The 27,439-nt window shown below is 38.6% G+C and overlaps 1 protein-coding gene across 4 annotated transcripts in view; it reads left to right on the top strand.

Annotated features, from left to right (window-relative positions):
• Positions 1-27,439, top strand: part of SRPK2 (SRSF protein kinase 2) — a 166,067-nt gene that overhangs the window by 75,871 nt on the left and 62,757 nt on the right. For all 4 annotated transcript variants that reach the window (XM_023737073.1, XM_023737074.1, XM_004382613.2 and 1 more), the window contains exon 2: positions 8,555-8,706. In XM_023737073.1, coding sequence (XP_023592841.1) covers positions 8,555-8,706 — 152 coding nt within the window. The remainder of the gene's footprint in view (positions 1-8,554; positions 8,707-27,439) is intronic.

Consider the following 27,439-nt stretch of genomic DNA (forward strand, 5'->3'; position numbering starts at 1 on the left):
CATTTCCTCTAGGTTTTCAAATTTGTTGGAGTATAGTTTATCATAATATTCTGTTGTAATCCTTTTTATTTCAGTTGGGTCTGTTGTAATGTCACTCCTTTCATTTCTTATTTGGGTTATTTGCGTCCTCCTGTTTTTCTTTTGTCAGTCTGGCCAGTGGTTTGTCGATTTTGTTGATTCTTTCAAAGAACCAACTTTTGGTTTTGTTGATTATTTCTATGTTTTTCTGTTCTCTATTTCATTTATTTCTGCTCTGATCTTTATTATTTCCTTTCTTCTGGTGGCTGTAGGGTTTTTTGCTGTTCTCTATTTGTTTGAGTTCTGTAGTTAATGTTTTGATTTTGTCCCTTTTTTCTTTTTTGATGTGTGCATCTATTGCTATAAATTACCCTCTGAGGACTGCCTTTGCTGTGTCCCAAAGGTTTTTGGTATGATTTGTTTTCATTCTCATTTGATTCTAGGAATTTTTTGATTCCATCTCTGATTTTTTCTATTACCCAGTGATGTGTAAGCAGGGTATTATTCAGTTTCCACATAATTGATTTCTTTTTCTTGCTCTTTCTGTTGCTAATTTCTACTTTGATGGCATGTGGTCAGAGACGATACTTGGAATTATCTCAGTGTTTTAGATCTTGTTGAGGTTTGCTCTGTGGCCCAGGATGTGGTCTATTTTGGAGAAAGTTCTGTGTGCACTTGAAAAGAATGTGTACTTTGCAGCTGTTGGATGGAGTGTTCTATATACGTCTGTGAGTTCAAGTTGGCTGATTGTGCCCTTTAGGTCTTCTGTATCTTTGCTGAGTTTCTTTTTAGTTGTTTTGTCCTTTACTGAAAGTGGTATGTTGAAGTTTCCATTATTTTGGAACTGTCAATTTCTCTTCTCCGTGTTGTTAGAGTGTGTTTTATGTATTTTGGAGCCCTGTCATTGGGTGCATAGATGTTTATTATGGTTATGTCTTCATGGTGGATTGTCCCCTTAATCATTATATAGTGCCTGTCTTTGTCTTTTATGGTACATTTTGTTTTAAAGTGTGTTTTATCTGAGATTAGTATTGCCACTCCTGCTCTTTTTTGGTAGTTGTTAGCTTGATACATTTTTTCCAACCTTTGACTTTTAATAAATTAATATCTTTGTTTCTAAGGTATGTCTCTTGTAGACAGCATATTGATGGATCCTGTTGTTTTATCCTTTCTGTCACTCTCCATCTCTTTATGGGTGCATTGAGTCCATTTACATTCAGTGTAATTATTGATAGATGTGAGTTTGTTGCTGTTATTTTTGTAGTGCTTTTTTCTGTGGTGCTGACGTTTTCTTTTTCTTCTTACTCTCCTGTGCTGAATTACCTTTGTTTGTGGATTTTTTTTTCCATTTCTTTTGTTTTTGTAGGTTTTGTTTTTGCTGAGACTTTATGTTTTTCCTTTTTATTTTTATGAGTATATTTTTGTTAATTTTCTTTTGTAGTTACTGTGAAATCTACCCTTATCTTTCTAAGTTTGAAGCAGTCTACCATTACTTGGTATCGCCTTGCTTTCCTCTCCATTACAAGGTTCTATACGTACACCATTTATTCCCTCTTTTATTGTTCCGATGTTGTTGTCATTTACAGATTAACTGCTCTGATTCCCTGTTGTATTTCTTTTGGTTTTGGATAGTTCTTGAGAGTTCATTTCCTAGATTGGTATCTGGCTGGTACGATCCTGTGTCCTAGATTCAGCCTGTGAGCTGAAGTTTTTTGTTCTCAGATCGAAGAACTCCCTTTAATAATTCTTGTAAGTTTGGTTTGACTTTTACATATTCCTTAATTTCTGTTTATCTGGAAGTGTCCTAATTTCACCATCATATTTGAATGAGAGTTTTGTAGGATATATTATTCTTAGCTGGCAGTTTTTTTCTTTCAAGGTTTTATATATGTCATCCCATTGCCTTCTTGCCTGCATGGTTTCCGCCGAATAATCTGAGCTTAGTCTCATTGTTTCTCCTCTGTATGTGACTTCTTGTTTTTCACGAGCTACTCTCAGGATTCTTTGTGTGTCTTTGGTTTTGGCAAGTGTAATTATGATATGCCTTGGTGATTTTCTTTTGGGATCTATCCTATATGGGGTTCATTGAGCTTCTTGGATGGCCAGCGTTGCATCTTTCATGATTATTGGGAAAGTTTTCTGTCAGAAGTTCTTCAGCGATCCTCTCTGTGTTTTCTGTTTTCTCCCCCTGTTGTGGAACTCCGATCACTTGCAGATTTTTGCTTTTGATTGTATCCCACATAACTCTCAGGGTGTCTTTATTTTTCTTTGTTTTTTTTCCCTGAGTTTTCCTGAAACAGAGTTGTATCCAAGTGTTTGTCTTCAATTCCACTGATCCTGTCTTCCTCCGTTTCAGATCTGCTCCTCAGCCCTTCTGTGACATTGTCCGTTTCTGAGATCTTGTTGTTTGTCTTTTGGATTTCTAATTGTTGTTTTTGTATAATTTCTAGTTGTGAATTTATTTTGGCATTTTGTTCCTGCATTATTTTCCTGAATTCTTCCAATTTTTTGTCTGTATTTTCCATGAATTTGTCTATTTTTTCCTCATTTTTGTCTGCTTTTTGACTCAACTCTTGGAGAATTCTGAGTATTAGAAATTTGAATTCCCTATCAGGTAGTTCTAGTGCCTTTTCTTCCACTGGAAAGTCATCTGGTGTTTTTATTTTGGATGCCTATTGGAACCATCCTGTCCTGTTTTTGTAAATGTTTTGATATTATCTGCTGTCTTTGGGGCATTCAGTGGTTATTTTTCTCGTTTATTGTTCATAGGTTTGTTTGTTTTGTCCTTTTTTTTTTTTATTTGGCTATGTCTGAGCAGGCGGGCTGTGTGTTCTTTGTTGTTTGCTCATCTGTGGGCATGATACTTTTCACCTCCTTCTGCAACTGGCAGGGTCAGTCACTCAGATATGGTACAGCAGGGCAGGTCTAGCTGAAGAGGAGTTGCTGGGATAGGTTGTTTATGGCACTTACTTCAGCCACCAGGGCGGGTCGGAAAAAAAAGCCATGAAAAAGGAAATGCCCTTAGGGATCCCTCTGCACATCTGCAGAGGCTGACGGGGTAGGTCCCAAGCCTCGCAGCACCGCCCAGCCAGAACGGGCTCCTAACTCAAGAAAAGGAAAAGAAAAGAAATAAACAATCCAAAACAAACAAACAGAAGCCCTGGGATCCCACCAGCGTGGTAGCCCAGACCGGGAAGCAGCTGCACACTCAAATGGAGCTCCGCAGCCCCCCAGGGAGAAGCACAGCTGGTGCACGAAGCCAGGTAATTGAAAGAAAAGAGGGGGAGGTGGTGAGAGGTAAGGAAGAAAGCTAAAGAAGTGGAAAAAAGCAACAGCAGCAGCAAACAAATGACACTTAGGGAGCCGGCCATTCAGGGCAGGTAGAATCCAAGCAGCTGGTGCTTCCCGGCCAAGAGACTGTAGCCGCGGGAAGCAGAGGAGGCCAAGGTGGGGGGGTGAAGAAGGGTGGGGGGTGGGAAGGCGTGCATTGCAAATTACCGATTGTTTTGTCTCCTGCTGGAAGCTCTGTGAAGCTGCTTTCTCGTACACCCTATTTGCTGGTCTCTGATAGGAGTCCAAGATGGTGGATCCGTGCTGCCTTAGCTGATAGGGGACCTCTGCATGAATTTCTCCTTGCTCTCCGTTCTCTGTCAGTTTTCTCACTCCATTTGGTGCTTGTCTGAGTTCTTTATCTCTTCATTTGATGTTTTAGGGTTTCGGGATTGCTGTTTTCTCTGTTTGGCTTAGTTTTTCGGATCTTCCCTGTGGAGTGATGGCATGGTGCTTCTGCCTAGAGTGCCATTTTGCCGGAAGTCCTCATTTCTTTTTATTGTTGAATTATATTTCATTGTAAAGATACACCACATTTTATTTAACTATTTGTCAATTGATAGACATTTGAATTGTTTCCACTTTTTATCTACTATGAATAATGTTGCTATGAACATTCATACACAAGTTTTTTATGTATATAGTTTTCAGTTCTTCTTGGTATATAACTTATATTGGAATTGCTGGGTCATATGGTAATTCTTGTGTTTAACTTTTTGAGAAACTGCCAAACTGTTGTCCAAAGTTGCTGTGCCATTTTAAATTCCCATCAGTAATGTGCAGGGGTTCCAGTTTCTCCATCTTTGCTAAGACTTGTTATTATCTGTCTTTTTGTTTATAGCAATCCTAGTGGGTATGAAGTGATAGCTCATTGGGGTTTTGATTTCTATTTCCCTAATGGCTAATGATGTTGAACATTTTTGCCTGTGCTTATCATCATTTGTAAATCTTCTTTGGTGAAATGCATATTCACATCCTTTGCCCATTTTTTAACTGGGTTGTTACTGTGTTTGTTTTTGAGTTGTGAGAGTTTTTTGTATATTCTAGATACATGCCCTTTTAAAGTTATATGATTTGCAAATATTTTCTCCCGTTATGTGAGTTGTGTTTTTATTTTCTTGATGATATCTTTTGATGCACAAAAGTTTTTGAATTTGATGAAGTTCATTTTATTCTTTTATCATTTATGCTTTTGGTGTAATATCTAAGAAACCATTGTCTAACCAAAGATCACAAACATTTACTTGTATTCCCCCCCTCCCCCGAGAAACTTTATAGTTTAGTTCTTTCATTTAGATCTTTAATATAGATTAATTTTTATGTATGTATGAGGTAGAGGCCAACTTTTTTTTTTTTTTTTTGCATGTATGTATGTGTTTGTCTTACCACCATTTGTTGAAAATACTGTTCTTTCCTTATTTACTTGTCTTGGCACCCTTGTCAAAAATGTGTTGTCCATTCCTGGCCGCCTCTGCTTCCTTTAGTTATTTATTATTTTTAATCTGTTGATATACTTTATGAGTATGTACCTGTTACCTCTTCATCTTTCAAACCATTGAGATTTATCCAGCAACCATTTTAGAAGATGCCACCCTTAAGGCAGTGTTTCAAGCTTCTCTCTCCCATAACATCTGCCCTAGAAGAAATTTACCTGTATTCTTCATATGTGGTAGGCAGTAACAAGAATCGGTGGGATGAAAAAGAGTTAATGATTAGGAGTATTGCATTGGGCAAGTATATGGTACTGAGAGAGGCTTCTTATGATGAATGAATTGAGAGTTGGTGATAACTGATATGAAGCAAGACCCTAGGAGAAGACTTAGAGAAAAAATAGCAATCATTTGTGTAACCAGGAATCTCTGAATGTGAGGCTGAGCTGCTGTCTGGTAAAAGGGCAATTTCACAAAGGGTCTGTAGTAGTGCTATTGAGTAGAAATATACTGTGAGCCACATTTGAATTTAAAATGTTCTGGTAGTCACATTAAAAATATAAAGAATTAGTAAAATTCATTTTAACAATAAATTTTATTGAATTCAGCATTCAAAATGTTATAATTTTATCATGTAATAAATATTGAAATTATTAATGAAATCTTTTATGTTCCTTTTTTCATACAAAGTCTTAGAAATCTAGTTCACATTTTACACTGACAGCACATCTCAATTTGGACTAGTCACATTTCAAGTCTCAGTATTCACATGTAGCCAATGGAGAGCACAGTTGTAGATGTTTTTGATACAATAGCCAGTTGAAATATTGTATCAACATTATTCAACTTCCTCTGTACTTTAGGGTACCCTGACTTATCCCTTTAACTTGGGAGAGCGGGCTTTTGAGTTTTCTGCCTGTGTGTTCAACATGACTATCCCTGGAAGGATGAGAAATGCCTGCTCACTTGACAAGAGGGTATGAGTTTTGTAAGAAATGCGGACAGCTCCCCGGATGAGTAGAGAATGAGTGAGACACATGTTATGTTGATGGTGTCTGAGCCTCTAAAGTGAGAGAAAATGGTCCCCTGAAAATTAGACAGTCTTCTATCTTACAGTAGACATCTTCTCCATTAAGTAATGCTGTATATAAGACACACTACTAGTGCAATGGTTCTCAACTGGGGATTATTTTGCTTCCCAGGGAACACTGTCAATGTCTAGAGACCGTTTTGATGGGCACAGCTGGACGGTGCTAACGGCATCTAGTGAGCAGAGGCCAGAGATGCAGCTAAACACTGTACAGTGCACAAAACAGCCCCCGCAAACAGACGAACTATCTGACTTAAAATGTCACAAGTGCCGAGGTTGAGAAACCCTGCCCTAGTAGAATAATGTTCTCCATTTATTTTCTTCTCCTTAAATGTTAAGTAGTTTCTATAGTGGAGCCCTGGTAGCACAGTGGTTAAGAGCTATTTATGTTAGCCAGAAGGTCAGCAGTTCAAATCCACCAGCCACTCCTTGGAAACCGTATTGGGGCAGTTCTCCTCTGTCCTGTAGGGTCGCTATGAGTTGGAACCAACTCGTTGTCAGTGGGTTTAGTTTCTGTAGTGGATATAATGTGTTTTCAATTTAGATAATCTACTCTTTTTCTATGTAAGATTCCCAAGTTAGGAAGAAACAACCAACTTTCAAGGTGTTTCTTATTGGGCAAATTTGTCATATAGGTAGATTCTGTCCTCACCTCTCAATAGTGAATTCTCCATGTCTTTTCCCAAATCGTCTCTAATTTTTTCTTCCCTCTAGGGAGTTGGGAAACTGTTGCATTTTCTCTCCTACCTTCCCTTCTTCAGTACTCTCGAGCCCTTTGACCTGAGACCATTCTGTTTTCACTAAGGATAGATATTGTTGAAAAGAAAATGAGCATTTGCATTGCTGCCAGAAATGATTACTGCAGTACCATAAGGTCTGTCAGAATTTTTGGATGTATTTTGGAAACGATGTGGGTGTTTGGTTGTGATTACTCCCTTTCCGCGTTCCATCATGAGGAAAGGTTAACTCAGAATTTTATCACCACCATGCTTCTAATGTCTGTCACCCAAGGAGTTGTAGCTTTGAGTCTTCATAAATTCTGGCAAGTAGAAACCAATAGAAGTCATTTTCAGCTTATACACGTTCTTTAGTTGTCCTACCACAGGCAGTCATAATTGCTAGCATTTGCCTTTAAGGTTACTTATTGTGTGTGATCACCAGCCCTTCCTCATGACTTCTGGTGTTTTCTGCTGCCTTCCACCCCTCAGCCCTTTCTTTCATTGTGGTAGTTTGGATTTTTGGTAGCGAGGCACATAAATGAACTGTGGCTAACTTATGCTAATGGTAGTGTATTGGAATGCTATATTGGGGCTCTCAGAGTTGGTGGGAACGTAGAATTCCAGCTTAGAAAAGGGCACAGGTCACAAAGATGGCAGCTCACCTGGATATGTCTCTGAAGAGAAGCTATGATAAGTTTGCGCCACTGTGACAGCTGACCTTCTCAAGATTCCAGGGCTCAAGAGTAGGTCTGGTGACTTGCCCCAGGCTGTAGTAGGGTGAGGAAAGAAAGGACTGGAATCAGCCTTCTGTAATGGAGGGAGTAGCAGTGCCCCAAAAGGAAATCCAGGTGCTGTTAGAGAGGGAGAATGCATCTCAGGCAGGCAAAAAAAATTTCACTTTTCTATCACACCGCTGCCACTTGGATTCTACTTATTCCCCACGACTAGAGACCACCACCTCACCCTACTGATGTTGCCTCTGGGAACATCTCCGTCACAGTAAATCCCCTTGCTCCTGCCAGTCAGTATATGTTCCCTCCCTACTCTTCACCCAAACAGCTGTGGTCAGATCAGGGAGGGCAATGGTGGTCCCCCTGTCAGGGCAGCTTAAGAAAGAGATGTATTTCTCACATCTAGGTTGAAACCTAAGGTTAAAATTTCTGCATTGGGACATGGTTAGAAATAGAGTTAAGTCTTTATAGTAAGTGAAACCTTGATTTTATAGAACCCTACTACAAATGGCTTTATTTCTAAGCAAATGTGTTTAATGGGTGAGTTATTCTAGATACCTGAAACAAATGTGATGAGTTTTGCGCTCTCAAAACATGATGTTTAAGCTCTTGAACTCTCTCTCTCTTTTTTTTTTTTTTGATACTATACGTTTCCCTACCCTTTTAAAAAGAGTGTACTAAATACGTCATTAAACCTTTTGGAGACAGTGCGAGCATTGCACCAGTGTATGGACTGAATTTGTATTTGGCTGTCAGTGGGTGTGTTTCTAGTTTTGAGCAGTGTACTTGATAAGATACCTGAATTCATTAATGAGAATAATTATATTTCAACTATAATATATATTAGTGAGGTTTTTATGAGTTGATCTGGGAACCTAACATATTTGTTCTTACTGTTTCTGTGGGGAAAGGAATTATGATTTTCAAATTAAGGAAACCAAGCCCTTTTATAATTTGAGGGCTGCTTGCACCTGTCCTTTTAGACTCTGGAATATTTTCTAAATAGTATGGCTGTACATCATGGGCTACTCCTTCATTTCACTTACATTCTATAACATTGGTGGAACTTCAGAAGTACTGAAACTCTGAGTGAAAAGATACCTGCAAAAATATTCCTTGGGTAATAGGGGAAATTTAAAGTGTGGCAAGATTTTTTTTCCCCTTAGTAAGAAACTCTCAAGTGTGTCCGTAATGTAAGATTTACTTCTAATAGGAATTTTATTTCCGCTATTTCAGGCCAGAGCCTCAACAGAAAGCTCCCTTAGTTCCACCACCACCTCCACCGCCACCGCCACCACCCCTGCCAGACCCCACACCGCCAGAGCCGGAGGAGGAGATCCTGGGATCAGATGATGAAGAGCAAGAGGACCCTGCGGACTACTGCAAAGGTGAGATGGTATTGTGGTGCTCGTCTTCCCCATTGGGCTTCCCAGTGATTTGTTTGGGGAGCGGACAAAGGGAGTTAATGATGTAAACTGCTTAGTCTTTATTAAATTAGCCTCCTTCTACCAATATCAGTTTAAATTCTTAGATCAGTTATTATAGAATGATACCAGAAAACGTCAGAGATAGATAAGAGGCAGAAAAATGCAAGAGATGGAAATTATATACATAGTTATATACATACCCTAGGTACTTTCAGAAGGATTTAAATCTGCTGATAGAATTAAAGATACTGTAAAACAGGGAAATTAAGGATAAAAACATAATAAAGAAGAGCATAGAGAGTAGAAAGTGCCAGACCCTTGAGAGGAGCTAATTATAACCGTTGTGCACTGTATATGGCTTTAAGTTTTCTGGCTGCTATGGCTAAAAGGGAAACGTTCTTTTCTCTGTATAGCATTGAATTACATAGTGTTTATTGTCTGTGGAAAGAAAGTGTGCAAATTTGTTTACAAAGACAGACATTTTCCTGGGATATTGTAGTCAATGGGTGAGATATTCTGTGGGTCCTGCCATTGTGTGATGTAATAGATTACGTTGTTCAGCTATGATTTCACAGAAGACATAGAAACTATTCAAGTGGAATGTTCTTGTACTGGTGCTTTGTAAAGACCAAGAGCGTATATTAAGTTTTAACTCCAAAAGTACAAGCGTGTTGTGTGAGGAATATTCAAAACAATCCGATCCAGACAGCGTACTTTGTTGTTAGTTGCCTTCGAGTTGATTCCACCTCTTGGCGACCCCATGTGTGCAGAGTAGAACTGCTCCATAGGGTTTTCAAGGCTGTGATCTTTTGGAAGCAGATTGCCAGTTTCAGGCCATGAAAGATTAAGTATTTGGTTTTATAGTATCTTAGTAATTCATCATTTATCTAGTGGATATGGGTCATTTGTGTGTTGGTTAAAGAACAGTGTACCTACTTTTTTGCTACCAGCTAAGAGGATGAGAAAGTTATCATTCAGGTATGAAGTTTAAGAACTGATATTCTACTCTAATCTTCTGTTCTAACCCAGTTCTCCATAGGTGTGAGTACAGACACATAGAATCAATGTTTTCCTTAGAAAAGAGGATATGAATCTTCTTTAGCATCTGTATGAGCAGTGGTTATGACCCCAAAGGTCGGTGATGCCTAATATGAAAGAAAAAAGTAAAAAAAAACAGAGACAGTTTGGAAAAGCGAAAAGATGTATCTCATCCTCTCTCTTAATCTGCATTTCTTGGCTTGGAATTAAGATATCTGAAGAGGAAATGTAAGGTATTGTCTTTTGGTTTTGCTGCTGAGAAAAGAGCATGAGGACAGTCTGTAAGAACCATTCTCAAAAGCCTATTCCCTTCAGCCAGTAGACTCCACCATTATGGGATCAGAACTATTCCACCTCACACTTGTCTCTCTGGTATGTAGGTCAGGAGATGTAACCAGTGTGCTCATTCCCTTAACACCTCTTTGACCAGCACAGTAAACACTCCAGCCCCAAATGTGATTTATGAATAAAGGATTCCACAGTGAGGGTTGATTCTAGGTAACCTTCACTGAACTCTGTACACCTCTTAGCGTATTAAAGTCAGCCTCAGTATGGCATATTACAGATGGTGTTGTTCTCATACCTACATATGCACTTTTACTCCTAAATTCGTTCAGTAACTTGTACCTGTAGTCAACAGTACATGAGACAGATGCTTTGTTCTGTGAGTTTCGTGGTGTGTTGTTAGATGCCATTGAGTCAGTTCTGACTCATAACGATTCCATGTACGACAGAATGAAACACTGCCTGGTCCTTCGCCATCCTTATAATCGTTGCTCTGCTTGAGCCTGTCATTGCAGCTACTGTGTCAGTCCATCTCTTGAGGGTCTTCCTCTCTTTCACTGACTGTCTACTTTATCCAGCATGATGTCCTTCTCCCGGGACTGGTCCCTCCTGATAACATGTCCAGAGTACGTGAGATGAAGTCTTGTCATCCTTGCTTCTAAGGAGCATTCTGGCTGTACTTCTTCATGACAGATTTGTGCATTCTTCTGGCAGTCCATGGTATGTTCAGTATTCTTGTCCAATATCATAATTCAGAGGCACCAATTCTTCTTTGGTCTTCCTTATTCATTGTCCAGCTTTCGCATGCATATGAGGTGATTGAAAATACTGTGGCTTGGGTCAGGCGCACCTTAGTCCTCAAGGTGATATCTTTCCTTTTCAACTCTTCAAAGAGGTTTTTTGCAGCAGATTTGCCCAGTGCAGTGCTTTGTTTGATTTCTTGACTGCCGCTTCCTTTGGTGTTGAATGTGGATCCAAGTAAAGTGAAATCCTTGAGTTCTTTAATATTTTCTCTGTTTATCATGATGCTGCTTATTGGTCTAGTTGTGAAGATTTTTGTTTTCCTTATGTTGAGGTATAATCTGTACTGAAGGCTGTAGTCTTTGATCTTTGTCATTAACTGCTTCAAGTCCTCTTCGCTTTCAGCAAGCAAGGTTGTGTCATGTGCATAATGCAGGTCGTTAAGGAGTCTTCCTCCAACCCTGATTCCATGCTCTTCTTCATATACTTCAGTTTCTGGGATTATTTGCTCAGCATACAGATTGAATAGGTATAGTGAAAAGATACATACATCTTTCCTGATTTTATACCACACAGTATCCCCTTGTTCTGTTCGAAGGACAGATGCCTTATTCTGTGAATTTCGTGGTGTAGACCGTATCAGTTTGTCTAAGATAAAGAACCTAAGTGGTTTAAAGGAGTTCAAGGAATTGATTGATTATGTCTGGGATAAGAACAGTGGTCTTGACTTCCCTCCCCCCACCCCCCAAAAAAAAGAGAAAAGAAAACTTTTTCCCCCTAGAACCAATTGAGAGTAAGTTCATGAGGCTTCATCACCACTGACTATTGGAGTGCTTCCCTACAATCAAGGATATTCTCCAATATAACCGCAATACAAACATCAACATGGGGGAAGTTGACATTGATATATTACTACCATCTAAGCCTCAGGCTCCATTAAGGTTTTGCCAGTTGCCCAAAAATGTTCTTCATATGAAAGACTCCATTGCAGGATCAGGCATCACATTTTTTTGTCTTGTCTATTTAAAAACCCGTTTCCATCGAGTCAATTCTGACTCATAGCGAACCCTATAGGACAGAGTAAAACTGCCCCATAGGCTTCTGTCTTAGACATCTAGTGCTGCTATAACAGAAATACCACAAGTGGATGGCTTTAACAAAGAGAAGTTTATTCTCTCACAGTGCAGTAGGCTACAAGTCCAAATTCAGGGCGTCAGCTCCAAGGGAACGCTTTCTCTGTCGGCTCTGGAGAAAGGTCTGTGTCATCAATCTTTCTTGGTCTGGGAGCTTCTCTGCACAGGAACCTCAGGTCCAAAGGACGCACTTTGCTCCCGGCACTGCTTTGCTGGTGGTATGAGGTTCCCATGTGTCTCTGCTCGCTTCTCTCTTTTATATCTCAAAAGAGATTGCATTAAGACACTATCAAATCTTATATACCTCATCAGTATAACTGCTTCTAATTCATCTTATTACATCATAGCGATAAGAGTTTACAACACATAAGGAAATCGCATCGGGTTACAAAATGGTACACAATCATACAATACTAGGAATCATGACCCAGCCAAGTTGACAGATATTTTTGGGGGACACAGTTTAGTCTGTGACAGCTTCCAAGGCTGAAATCTTTATGGAAGCAGACTGTCATGTCTTTCTCCTTCAGAATGGCTGGAGGGTTGAAACCACTGATCTTTTGGTCTGGAAAGTTCCTCAGTCTTCTTTTTACTTTCATGACTTTGACATTATTAAAGATTACAGGCCAATTATTTTCTATAATCTTTCTCAATTTGGAATATTGCAGAAAGGGTGCTATGTTTTTCTGATTGCATCCTATCAGGTGGCACATGATTTTGATTTATACCATTACAGTTGATGTTGATCACTTGATGAAGATGGTGCATGCCAGGCTTCTCCACTGTAAAGTTACTATTTTTCCCTTAGTATTTTGTGGAGAGGTACTTGAGACTGTAAGTATCTTGCTTGTCAACAAATCTTTCTTCCTTCCCTTTCTTTCTCTCCTTGCTTCCCTCCTTCTCTTCCTCCCTCTCTCAGATGGACTCAAAGATTTCTGTTTTTTTTTTCAGTGGGTTATAATCAGTTCTGGCGATCTGCTTCGTTAAGATTAGAGCCAAGAAAACTCTGTAGGGGCAGTTCTCCTCTTTTACTTGGTGTCACTATGAGTCAAAATTGACTCGATGGTACCTGACAACAACAGCAATTTGGCTGTTACAAGCCCCTTCAAATTGACTCTGTGTTCTTTTGAAACATCCCTGTGATTCTCTGAACATTACCGTCAAGTAAGATAACATATTCCAAATTCATCTTGTACTTCCGTCCCTAGCCCAGGAATGAGATCCTTCTGTAAGGAGCCCTGGTTCGTTTTAGTGAAGAAGAGTATTTATGTTTAGAAAGCAAGATCTGGGCATTAAGTGTGCTTGTTACTGTTGGGTTCTCACTGCTTCCAGAACTCTTATGACAGAGCTAGGACATTTACATATACACACATACTTTATATGTATGTGTGTGTATATATCTATATCTATAAATATGTATGTATGTGTGTATGTATATATGTAATTCCACTCTAAAAGGATGAATCCTCTAAAAGAGGATTCATTCCATTTTTCTCTCTTTCCACATTTGTAATCCCATTTGCTGACATTGAGAGAGTAGTTCCCCATTATCCTCAATATATTTACTTATTTGAATAATTTCCTTGTATGTAATGAGTCACCATCACTGCCACTGCCATTCGGACACACCACCACCCTTCCCTACTCATCTAGCTTGTGCTTCCATATCCTTTGTTTCTTAGCCCCATCTAATGGCTTTTGGAATGAATTGGTCAGGAAGGGGCTAGGGGAGGGATGGCTTTCACAGTCTGCCAGAATGTAGAGTCAGTTCCGACTCCCGACAACCTCATGTGTCAAAAGAGTAGAACTGTGTTTCATAGGATTTTCAATGGCTAATTTTTTGGAAGTAGATCGCCCGGCCTTTCTTCAGAGGTACTCTGGGTGTACTCAAACCTCCAACCTTGTGGTTAGCATCCGAGTGAATTAACTGTTTGCAACCTTCCAGGGACTCCTTCACAGTCTAGGAGTATGTTTTACTTAGTCTGTTGAGAAGTCTTGTTTGCCTGCTGTCACTAACCTGTTGCTCCTGTTTTTTTTTTTTTGTTTTTTTTTTTGTTTCTTTTTTTGACTTCACTTTGTCCTGTCACCCATTTCTCAGTTTTCCCAAAATGAAATAAAACATCAGGAACAACAAAAGACGTGGTTTTTTTTTTTTTTTTTTCCCCCCTCTTTACAGAAGAAATAATATGTTCCTTATAGGAAATACACTGGTAAGTTTTGTGGGGGAAAAAGTCAGAATTCTGTTACCCGGCAATAGCTGCAGTAAGTATTTGGGTTGCTGTTAATTTTTCATCATTCATGAACAACCACATTGTATCTTAACTTTTTACCTCCTTACCAAACCTTGTTACCAAATCTTCCCTTACTCAAAACGTGTTAACCCTCAGCCATTTTAGTGGAAAGGCCACTATTTAAAGTCCTAATATGTCTGAAGTGTTAATTGCTCCTTCTTTCTATTGCCTTGGCATTATCTTTGGAGTGGAACTATTCTTCTTTCTTCATAGCCAATTTGTTCCTATCCATTTTATTCCTAGTTCTCTCCCAAATCCAGGAGGATCATGAACTTTCATGTCTGAGACACCTGGGTTCAAAACCTGGCTTTGTCAGTTCCTAGCTCTGTAACCTTGGACAAGTTCCTTTCCCTCTAAGCTTTAGTTTTTTCATCTGTAATATAGAGTTAATAATATCTTACCACCTGAGATTTGTGAGGATTAATGTAACGTGTCTGGCATACTACTCGATACACAGAAGGCTCTTAATAAAAATGAATTTTATTTTCTTCTGCCCTATTTTTGTTCCATTGTTCTTTGTTGTGTGTGTTCCCATCTGTACTTTCATGCTCTTCCCATTTACGCTGGTCTTAGTACTCTAACTCCTTCACTTGTGGTGGCCTGTGTCCGTAGCCCCTGCAAAGAAGCCTTCAGCGCTACTTCCCTGTCTTTCTGTCCTGTCTTATTTTATGTCACCTCTGGTCAGTTGTGCTGAAATTGTCGTGGCAGGCTGTGCAGTTTATTCAGACTTATACTTCCAAGCCCAGGGAATGATGAGGGTCATCCTGTAAACAGATACTTCAGGAGGCCTGGTGTTAACACATGCTCACATTACGAGTTTGAGCACAATACCACTGTGTCTCAGTAAAACTTCTTCCTCTAGGGATATTTTAGTGTCTAATACAGGGTTTTCAAAGCACAACCTTTGGACCACCTGTGTCAGAATCACTAGGGGTGACTGGTAAACTCCTGAGTTAGAATCTTTGAGAGTAGTACCCAGGAGTCCATGTATTTAACAAGTTGTGTGCTTTTTATGCGCATGAAGTCTGAAGTCGGCTTGTCTAAGGCATGTATAATTCCTTTAAAAACTCTAAAGCCATAACTAAGTGAAGTGACCCTTCCCTTCATACTCTTTGTGTGTGACTAATTTGCAGCGTAAGGGGAATTAATAGCTTTGAATGACTTTGTGTTGCAGAGTCATTCCAGAACTGCACAGTACATGTCTGCTGCAAGGGCCTAGTAAGTGGTGACAGTAGGAATGTTGCTTTGTTATATCAGGTAGCATTCACTGACTGACTCCTCAGGGTAGCCATTTTGTAGCTCTCCTAAGTCACTCTGAGATAAGTTAGTACCTTTTACAGTTTCATCACTTGTATTATTTCTGCAGGCATTAATTTCATCATACTGTGATCTTACTTGGTACTAAAACGCATATGTCATTTGCTTAAAAGGTTTTCTTTGAACCCCTAATCACGAAAAGTGGTGGTAGAAGGTTCGGTTGAAAAGTATTCTGGGAGCATCATGCAGAGGAGAACTAGAGGAGGAGAAATTTGTCTGAAGCAAATTAAAACTTCACATAGAAATTTACAAGGGGAAAACAAAAAACCTGAACAAAGCAGGATAGAAAAGAACCTGTGTGATTTGATCACATACCCCTTTACATACTCCTCCTTAATTTTTAATGTATTTAATCTAAAAGGGCCATACCAAAATGTCAGTGGTATGGTGTGAGATTGGGCTCTAGGTTTATATCTTTACACACTTTTATGTAGTTGTTGCAGCACCATTTGTTGTGAAGACCTTTATTTCACCATTCATTTGCCTTGGTGCTTTTGTAAAAAATCAGTTGACTGATATGTGTGGGTTTATTTCTGGACTCTTCTGTTCCATTCCACTTTTGATCTGTCCTTGCTCTAATACCACGCTGTCTTGACTACTGTAGCGTTACATAGTGAGTCTTGACATCAGATAGCGTAAGTTTCCAACTTTGTACTGCTCTTCCAAGATGGTTTAGACTTTCTAGGCCCTTTGCATTTATGTATAAATGTGGAGTCAGCTTATAAATGTAAAATTTAGGCATGTCCTAACAATATTTAATTTTCCAAACCATTAATATGATATCTGTGTTCACTTACTTACATCTTTAATTTGTCTTAGCAGTGTTTTATAGTTTTGATCTGAAGATCTTGCTCATATTAAATGTTTTGCTTATATTTTGTGTATTTTTTTGTACTATTATAAGTGGCAATTTTTTTTCTTTTTTTAATGACGTATAGAAATACACTTGATTTTTATGTATTGGCCCTGTGCCCCCTGCAACTGTACTAAATTTGCTTATTACTTCTATTAGGATTTTTTTTTTTTGTTTTGTAGATTTCTTTGGATTTTCTTCATATGCAGCTATTTCATCTGCAGATAATTTTCTTATTCGTTTCTGTCCTTTATTCATTTTATTTTATTTTTTCTTGCCTTATATTTCTGTGTACAAGGTTGAATAGAAGGGGTAAGAGTGGATATTCTTGGCTTATTTCTGATTTTACAGGAGGACGTGTTCAATATTTCACCATTAAGTATGGTATATGGTAGATTTTTTTAGATGTCGTTTATCAGGTTGAGATGAACTATGATGTAAATATAAATCTAAACTGTAAAGCTTCTAAAGGAAAAAAGTAGAATATCTTTACGACATTGGGTTAAGGCAAGATTTTTTAGACAGTCTGCAAAAAAGTATTAACTATAAAATAATAAATTGGATTTCATAAAATTAAAGTCTCTTGCTCATCAAAAGACATTTCTAAAAATTAAAATATTTAAACGTCAGATCCCTGACAAAGAACATGCCTGGGAGAGAACTTGAGGAAACTTTTGGGGTTTTGGAGTGTGTATTTTTCAAATATCAGGAAATTATACACATAGATCTTTGAATTTCATTTTATGTAAATTTTATCTCAATTAAAAGAAATTGTTGACAGTAGCTGGTTATACTTGGATTATAGAATTTTTTTTTTGTTTGTTTCTTTCACCTGTTTGTCTTTTTTTTTTTCCCTGAATTGAGAAAGTGCTACTTTGTAGATAGAAAAAACTCAAATGTTTAAAAAAGAAAAACTTCGCAGTGAGGAATAATTTTTAGGGAAGATTAACTCGAGATTGGAGTAGGGGAGAGAAAAGATATCTAGAAAGGAGATGATAAAAGCAAACAACATCTGGAGGTAGTATCTCTGCAATTTGGCAAGCAATTGAAAATGGAGGGCAAAGATGAAAAAATTCCAGAGTTTTGCACCCTGCTAATTCAGAACTGAAGCGACTTGCGAAGTCTACTTTTCATACAAAGATTAAAAATGTGATACTGTTGAATCCATTCCGAATCGTAGCGACAAAGATTAGACAGGCCTGTAAAACAAACAATAAAACACGTGAGGAACGTGCTTCTTAGTTCAATCAAATATACGAGACCAAGTGGGCAACTCCTGCCCAAAAGCAAGATGAAAAGTCAGGAAGGAACAGGAAAACTGGACAAATGGACACGGGGAATGCGGGGTGGATAGAGGTGTAGAGTGTTGTCACATTGTGGGGATTGCGACCGATGTCACGAAACAATGTGTGTATACATTTCTGAATGAGAAACCAGTTTGAGCTGTAAACTTTCACCTAAACCACAATAAAATTTAAAAAGAAAAAAAAAATTAAAAATTTTGAACCCTGGGGAGACTGAAAGAAGAGTGGTGCCTTCTGGGCATCATTTTTATTTTTAATGGACCATGTGAATTATGAAAGTGCTTGTCCTTTCTTCTTTGTTTTGGGGTGTTATTTGGTTATTAAAAAGCTCAGAACCGAATATGCAGTCTACCTCTAAAAAATGAACAGGAATTTATAGCGTGCATTCAGTGTCTTAACTTAAGTACAGCTTTATTCAATTTTATTTTTTCTGGGCTATTTTTTGTTTGCCCCAGTTTTCTTCTAATTTTGTATCTTGTATTGTGGTTTTATAAACTACCTCAGTTCCTTATTGAAAAGAGGTAGAGTTGACACTGTTAACCGAAACAGTGAGGTCACATTAGTCTGGGGGAAATTTTGATGAATTTGAAGTGATTCATTGAGTTTAAAGAAACTGGTGGAGCTATCAAGAAGGCAGGCAGAAATATGAATTTGAGGCTCAGAGGAGAGTGAAAGCAAGTATCGTAGATTTGATAGATAACAGAGATAACATAAGGGATAATAAATAACCAAACCAAAACCAAACCCATTGTTGTGGAGTCGATTCGGACTCATAGTGACTCTATAGGACAGAGTCGAACTGCCCCGTAGAGTTTCCAGGGAGCAGCTGGTGGATTTGAACTGCTGACCATTTGGTTAACAGCTGAGCTCTTAACCAAGGGATAGTAAATGGGGGAAAAAAGATGTAGAGAGGTTACTCAGTGTCAAGCCCTTGAGAAATTTAATGGAATACCAGAGGAGAAAGAACTAGTGAAAGAAACAGAAACAGCAGCTAGAGAGGTAGGAGAGTTATCAGGATTAGGTGCTCTGCTTAACATTGAACAGTCTGAAAAACTGAGAAGATGACAGATACATTATTCAGAATAAGATATTCTTCAACACATTCATTTGTGTTACCCCGATTTTTCCATTCTTTTGGTGTAGATGGGGTTATACTTGGAATCATTCTAAATGTCAGTTGTTCTTATCCCCACCTTTCAGCCCCCTGCATAATCAGCCCTTTTGGATCTGGAAGTTCCCAGAGGAAAGTGCCACAGGATCTTGGCCAGCATCGCTGTGTGAAGTCTGTTATGACCTTCCTTCCTGCCAGTGCACAGTGTGAATATGCTGTTGTCCATACCACTGGAGCTATCCCTGATGGGACTCCGAGTTGTTTTGGTATAGGAGTAGTGAGAAAGACCTGCCCCCTCAGTATTTAATATGTCACTCAGAGATCTACACAGTGCTTCCTTTGCCACTGCCCTAATCTCCACTGGCCTCCAACACTGGTGCTTGGAGTCTATTTTAGAGATAATCAATAGTCAGCATGATATGATGGCTTCTCTTTCACTCATTCTCTGCCCCATTCTGCCCAGTGCCCCAGCCCCCAAATAGAGTCACTAGAGCATAAAATTCATTTCTTTCTCCTCTGGCCAAAAACAGAGAGACTCTTGCAAATGAATTCTTACACATTGACTCCTTGGGGCCGTCCACCAATTCTGTTGACAGGCCCAGCCATGTTTGCTTCTTATTTGGGGTCTAAGGTACAATACTGTTTTAGTTATCTAGTGCTGCTATAACAGAAATACCTCAAGTAGATGGCTTTAACAAAGAGAATTTTATTCTTTCACAGTTTAAAAACCCATGGCTGTCGAGTTGATTGTGACTTATAGCGACCCTATAGGACAGAGTAGAACTGCCCCATAGGATTTCCAAGGAGCCCCAGGTGGATTCAAACTGCTGACCTTTTTGGTTAGCAGACTTAGGAAGTGGTAATTGAAAACTTGCTATTTTTTCCTCAGATTTTCAAAATTGCGATATGATTCACATACCTTTAAAGTGTATAATTCGGTGGCTTTTAGTATATTCACAGAGTTGTGCAGTCATTGCCAGCATCTAGTTCCATGCCAATTAGCAGCCAGTCCCCATGCCCCCTTCATCCAGTCCCTGGCAATCACCTGACCTACTTTCTGTCTGTAGTTGATCTCTCTATTCTAGACATTTCATAGAAATAATAATCATACAATATGTGGCCTTTTGTGTCAGGCTTCATTCACTTAGCATAATGTCTTCATGGTTCTTCTATATTAAAGCATCATTTTTTATGGCTAAATAATAATTCCATTGTCTGTCCCACGTTTTGTTTATCCATTCATCAGTTTATGAATATTTGGATTGTTTCTGTTTTTTGACTATTATGAATAATGTTGCTATGAACATTTGTGTTCAAATTTATGCTTAATGTTTGAGGAACTGCCAGACTGTTTTCCAAAGCAGCTGTATCATTTTACATTCCCACCAGCAATGTATGAGAGTTCTGATTTTCCCACATCCTTGCCAACACTTGTTATTCTCTCTCTTTTTTTTGTGTAGCCGTTCTGGTGAGTGTGAAGTAGTATCTCATTGTGGTTCTGATTGTCATTGCCCAAATGACTTAATGATGTTGAGTGTCTTTTCTTGTGCTTATTGGCCTTTTGTAGATCTTCTTTGGACTTGCTGTGTGTGTGAATGCACGTACACTCTCACTTTTGAGTTTGTGGTTCGTGATAGCACATATTTTCTATTTATAAGAGTTCATGAGAGAAGTTCTTCTCAAATCTTGTATCTGAGAAAGCTGAGCTGCTACTTTCTTCTCTAAATTATTATTACTCTTTTTATACTATTGTGGTCCACCCCACACCCCCTGTTTGCTTTGGATGTTAGGAGGTACTGTGTGAATTGAGGTTCACATCAGCAATTTTAAGTGACCTCAAGTGTGTATTCTTGTACCTATCTAATTTCTACCTCTCTAATTTTATGATAATTAAAAAGTTTTAAATGATTTTTACTTTTTATTGATCCTGTTAGTAGCCCACTCAGCTCTATTTACCACACTCCCCACATCACTGTGCACCTTTAAACCTGAATATCTCGTGAGACTCTCAGATCAAAAATTTTCCCTGGGGCAATAGTAATTTTGCCTGTATTGGTAGCACACTGAGGTAGTGGTGTTTTCTCCAAGACTATTAGGGATGAGCATTTTCAGTAAGAAAGAATTTAGTGATAGCGTTCAGTTTAGCTACAGTGTGAGAAGGTTGAAGGCTGAGAAAGGGCCAGTGAGTTATTTGGGGGAGGACAGTTGCTTGTGACCCATTGATTGAGGCCAGTGATGGGTCATGCAAATGTTGAGGGTGAGGATGTACCAGGAGAGTCCATAGCCAAGTTCTTTAGTAAATTTAGCAATGAAATGAATACAAGAGTGTGGCTGGCTTGCTGGGGTATGGGGTCAGATTTGGACAAGAGAAAGTTGTTTTTAGAATGGGAAGTCCTGAGCATATTTGTGGACAGAAGAGAAGAACTCTGAGGAGAGGTTGAAAGGCCAGCAACAGAGGAAATACATGAGCAACTTTTGGAGGTAGCAGGCTAATCTTGGAAAGATTGAGGGCTCATCTTTCTTACAGACCAGTGGAGGTTTTGAATAGAAGATTTTGAATATTTTTCTGTGGTGAACAGAATACAGACTGTTCTGGTTGTTACTGTTGCATAACAAATTGTCCAAAACTTAGCAGCCTTAAACAACTTTTTTATTTTGCTCATGACTATATGGATAGTCAGGAATTTATAAAGAGCAAAGCAGTAATGGCTTGTCTCTTATTATATCTGGGGCCTCAGCTGAGAAGAGTCTTGAGGTGACTTGATAGCTGGGGGTTTAGAATTAGCCAAAAACTCATTCACTCACTCGTCTGCCCCCTGAGCTAGAGGGACTGGAAGACTAGGACTGCTGTCTGGAATGCCTGCATGTGTCCTCTCCATGTGGCTTGGCTTCCTCAGAGCCTGGTGGCCTCAGAGTTCCAAAGGCAAGTATCCCAGCTAACCAAGTGGGAGCTTCATTGCCTTTTTACTATCTAACGTTAGAAATCATGCAGTCATTCCCACTACCTTCTGTTGGTGAGGAGCAGATCACAAGCCTACCTGCATTCACGAAGAGTCCATTTCTTGATGGTAGAACAACAGCAGGGTTCTAGAAGACCAGGTGGCTCAGGAGATACTGTCGCGGCCTCTCTTTGGAGAATATAATCTGTAAGAGTAACACAAAGATCAAAGGATGATTCAAACTCCCAAATACGTGTATTTATATTGATGTTTTGTACAGTAATTTTACCATTTTTTCTAGGACAGAAATTCATCTAATATTATTTTCATCTTACGTATAAGTTTTGTTATAGATTAAATTGTGTGTCCCAAAAGATATATCCAGGTCTTAAACTTCGATACTTGTAAAGGTGACCTTATTTGCAAACAGGGTCTTTGCAGATGTAGTTAAGGATCTAGGGATGAGATCATCCTGTTTTTAAGGTGGGCCCTAAATCCAATTACTGATGTCCTTATAAGAGAAAAGAGAAAGTGATTTGAGACACAGAAACACAGGGGAAAAGGCCATGTGAAGACAGCAGCAGAGATTAGAGTTATGCTGCCACAAGCCAAGGAATTCCAGGAGCCCCTAGAAGCTGGAAGATGCAAGGAAGCTTTATCCCCTGTGGCATTTGGAGGGAGTGTGGCCCCAATGATGCCTTAGTTTTAGACTTCTGGCCTCCAGACTGTTGGTATACGCTACCCAGTTTTTGGTAGTTTGTTACAGCAGTTCTAGGAAACTAATACAAGCCTTAAACTTAAGTCCACTAACTATATCTGTCTCAGTTGCTGTGTTCGGTGTCTAACGTAGAAGTATGCACATGTTGGTACATGATTTAGGCTTTCTGTTGATGATTAAACTGTAAAGCATTACTTTTTCTTGGATTATAAAACTCGGTGGGGCTTTAGAATGAGTCTCAAAAGTCAGCTTTACTTTCCATATGTATCAAAGACTTTATTTCATTTGTAGTCATTTGTCTCTAAAACCTTTGTTTTCATTTTTAAAAATTTTTTAGAATACTTGAGAATCTAGATTATTCATGAAATATTATACTTCATACCTGGGAACTTGTCTGTAGTTGTATGGTTGAGTCAGACATTGCTGGGGGCTGTGATACACCCGTGCCTGTTCATGAACTGAGGAACCTGGAAATAACTATAGTCTTGACTTCTTGAAGGAACGTATAGTTTTTTAGTTATACTTTAATGTCTAAGTGTGTATAATTATGGCCCTAGTTTCAGAAGCCAGGGCTACTTTGAGTTCTTTTTATTGTTAAAGATTTTTATTACTAAAAAAATGATCTTTAGTTACTAAAAGACTTCTCAGTATTTCTTAGTGAAATCTGTGGATTCTGATTTCTGGACTCTACTTTCATCGAATTAAAGACTTTTTTATTCCAAAATCAGTAGTGTTTCCCAGTTCACAGTTGAGCTGTATTATTTATTGTGAACATAATTACGAACCAAGAAATGAGGCCAAAGGGTCTTTGAATAGATAAGAAAGATGTCCAGGCTCATTTACTGAAACTCATGTTCTTTACTATGAACAGAGTCCCCTTTTAGGATATCATTTAATGCTTATTTATTCTTTTTTGCCCACAAAACCCTTGTGGTGTAGTGGTTAAGTGATATGGGTGCTAACCAAAAGGTTGGCAGTTAATCCACTAGCTGCTCCTTGGAAAATGCCTTATGAGGCAGTTCTCCTGTGACCTATAGGATCACCGTGAGTCGGAATCAACTCGGCAGCAGCGAGTTGCCCACAAAGCAAAGAGGGATAAGGCTAAGAAAAGAAAGAAGACAGAAAACTATAAAAATCAGCATAGAGTCCCAGTAACGTTGCATCCAGGGCCTGCTTGATGTAATGATAAAGTTTCTAGGCGAAAAGAATTATCAGGTAAATTATCAAGGGGAAAAGTCAGATTATATGCAACACTTTAGGCCAAAAGACAGTAAAGTTGAATACATGTAACATAACTCAAGGAAAGAAAATGTGAACCAAAGGGCCTACAAGCAAACCCACCTAGCCTTTGCTCCAGAGGGAGATATTATCTTTATTATACTAGACAGAAACCAACCTTCCCTCTTCTCCAGAGGGAGATACTATCTCTATTTTCCAAGGTTGTTCAATGTGGAAACCTTTAAAAGAGAGTCTGGAACAAAGGCCATCAGTGTCTCTGTTTGTAAGATGTGCAGATGTGTGAGTGACCCATGCAGAATTGTCTCCCAACAGAATTTTTCTTACGGGTCCCTATGAAGGGGTGGGAAAATAATCAATGTCCTTAAAGTAACATTCCTACAATAAATACAAAAAGTGTAAGTTCCACTTGGTGCTACTGGTGCCCTAGTGGAGCAATGGTTTAGCACTAACTGAAAGGTTGGCAGTTCAGACTCACCCAGTGGCTCCGTGGGAGGAAGACCGGGTGATATGCTTCCATAAAGATTACAGTCTAGGAAACACAGGGCAGTTCTGCTTTGTCACACAGGGTCACTGTGAGTCAGAAATCGAGCGGATGGCACCTGACAACAACATTGGTACTACTTACAGGCAGCTGTATTTGTTATCGCTGCATAACAAATCACCCCAAAATTTAGCAGCCTAAAACCGCAAACACTAATCTAATGTAGTTTCTGAGGGTCAGGAACTGGGAGTAGTGCCCTGGTGGAACAGTGGTTAAGAGCTATGGCTGCTAACCAAAAGGTTGGCAGGTTGAATCCACCAGCCACTCCTTGGACACCCTGTGGGCCAGTTCTGTTCTGTCCTGTAGGGTCACTATGAGTCAGAATCGACTCGACCGCAACGAGTTATGTGTTTTTTTTGTTGTTGTTGTTTTTTGCTGGGTCGTTCTGGATCATGTTCTCTCAGGAGGCTGTGGTCAGGCTGTCATCTGGGACTGCAGTCACATGAAGGTTTGACTGGACTGGAAGAATCTGCTTCCAGGCTCACTGACGTGGTTGTTTGTAGGCTTGTCAGAGACTTTGTTATTGCTTATTTTTTTGAGTGGCTGTTAGGGCTTTTTTTACACCCGTAGTCCTGCTGCCCTTTTTATTTAGTAGTATTAACGTTTCTACTGGGGTGAATGTGATTTAAATTGTGTTTTAAATTACTAATGAGGAAATTAGTGTTTTCTTAGATTTCAACATTTTTTTTATTTGATATTACCTACAAACATATGGTATTCTTCACAACTCAAATTATAGGAGGTTGTGCCATAAAATTTTAAAGCAATAATTTGTTTTCCTGTTTGTTTTGTAACCTAGAAAACTAAAGAATGGTTGTAAGTTAACAATAGATTCTCATGAATCATTGAAGGCAAACTGTTTCCAACTCAACCAGTGTTTCTGCTATCTTATATTGAGAAAATAATCATTATTTAAAATGGCAGACTTTTTTTAGTAAATAAGCGATAAATATTCTCAAAACAAAAAAAAATCTTATTTACGAAAAATCACTTTCTGATTGACAGATGATGTAAATGAAACAAATATAATTAATTCTCTTTTCTCTGAACTGCAGTGCCTAATAGTTAAGCACACAGTGGGTTTATTTCTTCAAGTTTTTCTTGGTTAATTCACAACACCATGTACTTAATTCATATTAGAAGTCTTTACTCATCAAGGAAAGGGAACATATTTTAGCTGAGAGGTGAATACTAAAACATAGTGTAGTAGGAAGACCACGCATTTTTTTTAGAATCTGGCACATCTTGATTCTAATGCTTGCTTTCTGGGTGACACTGGACTAGTGCATAACCTTGGTAGGCCTCCTTTCCCCCTGACTTGTTTAATAGGAATAATAATAACATTACATTATTGTTTGCTTTAAACAAGATGATAAATGCCAAGAATCTAAGAGTAGGTCTTACGCAGGCTTTTTATTTCCTTCCCTCTTAATCTTTTTTCAGACTTCGAGACAATTTCTCTTATCTAGTTACGTTTCAGAGTTTCTCTCAACTGTCTCTCCCAGTGGTTGGAATTAGTCTTCTCTTGCCCTGTCCCTTAGTGACTGGGTAACAATTCTTACTAACAGCACACTTCTGGGTGGAGGGAACAAGCAAGAGACTGGCCAAAAATGATACTCTCTTTATTATGAAAATTCTCAAACATACAGGGCTGTTAAAGGAACAGTTTGATGAATACCTCCATTTCCTATGTTGAGATTGAAGAATTGCTCACATTTTATCTTGTTTTATTATATATCTGTATGATATATTTGTATTTTTTTCTTTTGTTGAATCACTTAAAAGGAAGGTGGAGACTTCATGACACTTCAAAAATCTTCAGCAAACCTCTAGGAACAAGGGTATTTTCCTATTATATAACCCCAGTAATTTTACACCTAAGAAAACTAATAGTTCAGTAACGTCATCCAAAATCTACTCCTTATTTAAATTTACCTGATTTTCTGAAGAATTTCTTTTACACCTTTATTTTTTTAAATCTAGGATCCAGTCAAGATTTACTCGTTACATGGGCTGGGGAAATATCTAGCTCAATTGGCATAATAGTTTCATAAAGAAACAGTTCTACATCTGACTTTGGTGAGTAGTGTCTGGGATCTTAAAAGCTGCAAATGGCCATCTAAGGTACATCTACTGGTCCCATCCCATCTGGATCAAAGTAGAATGAAGAAAACCAAAGACACATGGGAAATGTTAGTCTAAAGGACTAATGGACCACAAGTACCACAACCGCCACCAGCCTGAGCCCAGAACAACTAGATAGTGCCCGGCTACCACCACTGACTGCTCTGACAGAAATCACAATAGAAGGCCCCTGACAGAGCTGGAGAAAAACATAGAACAAAATTCAGATTCACAAAAAAATACCAGACCTTTACTGGTCTGACAGGAATTGGAGGAACCCCAAGACTATGGCCCCCAGACACCTTTTTAACTCAGAACTGAAGCCACTCCTGAAATTTACCTTTCAGGCAGATATTACACAGGTCTGTAAAACAAACAGTAACACACATGAGGAACATGGCTTCTTAGCTCAATCACGTAATGAGACCAAACAGGCAACACCTGCCCAAAGCAAAGATGAGAAGGCAGGAAGTGACAGGAAAATGGGACAAATGGAAACGGGGAAGCCAGGGTAGAGAAAGGAGAGTGTTGACACATCCCAGGGATTGCAACCAGTGTTGTAAAACAATTTGTGTATAAATTGTTGAATGAGAAATCAATTTGCTTTGTAAACTTTCACCTAAAAACAATTTAAAAAAGAAGAAGATTTACTTAGTAGGTACCACTGTCATCAAAAATGGAATTGACTTGGAAAATTAATTGAATTCGAGTTTACCAGTTTCCTACTATAGCAGATTATATATAAAACCCATGATAAGGAAGAAAATACACTGTTTTATGTCTCAGTTCACTCTTTGGATGAAATGGGAGCCTGTTACTTTGAGGAAAAAGTATATAAATCTGTTTATTGAGCCATGACTTTTTTCCCCCAAGTCAGCTATTAGATGAAAAGTCTTTCTCAGAGAAAAATTATAAACCCTGTTTTAGAGACCTAAATTTAATCCTTAACAATTATTGGAACGGATGATTTTTTTCTTTTACAAGGTCATTAAATACTTTTTAGGTGGTCTGACATTTCACACATCATATTTTTCAAGAAAGTTTTTTTTTTTTATAGGGC

The sequence above is a fragment of the Trichechus manatus genome, unplaced genomic scaffold (genome assembly GCF_000243295.1).
Source record: "Trichechus manatus latirostris isolate Lorelei unplaced genomic scaffold, TriManLat1.0 scaffold00096, whole genome shotgun sequence".
Classification (NCBI taxonomy): Eukaryota; Metazoa; Chordata; class Mammalia; order Sirenia; family Trichechidae; genus Trichechus; species Trichechus manatus.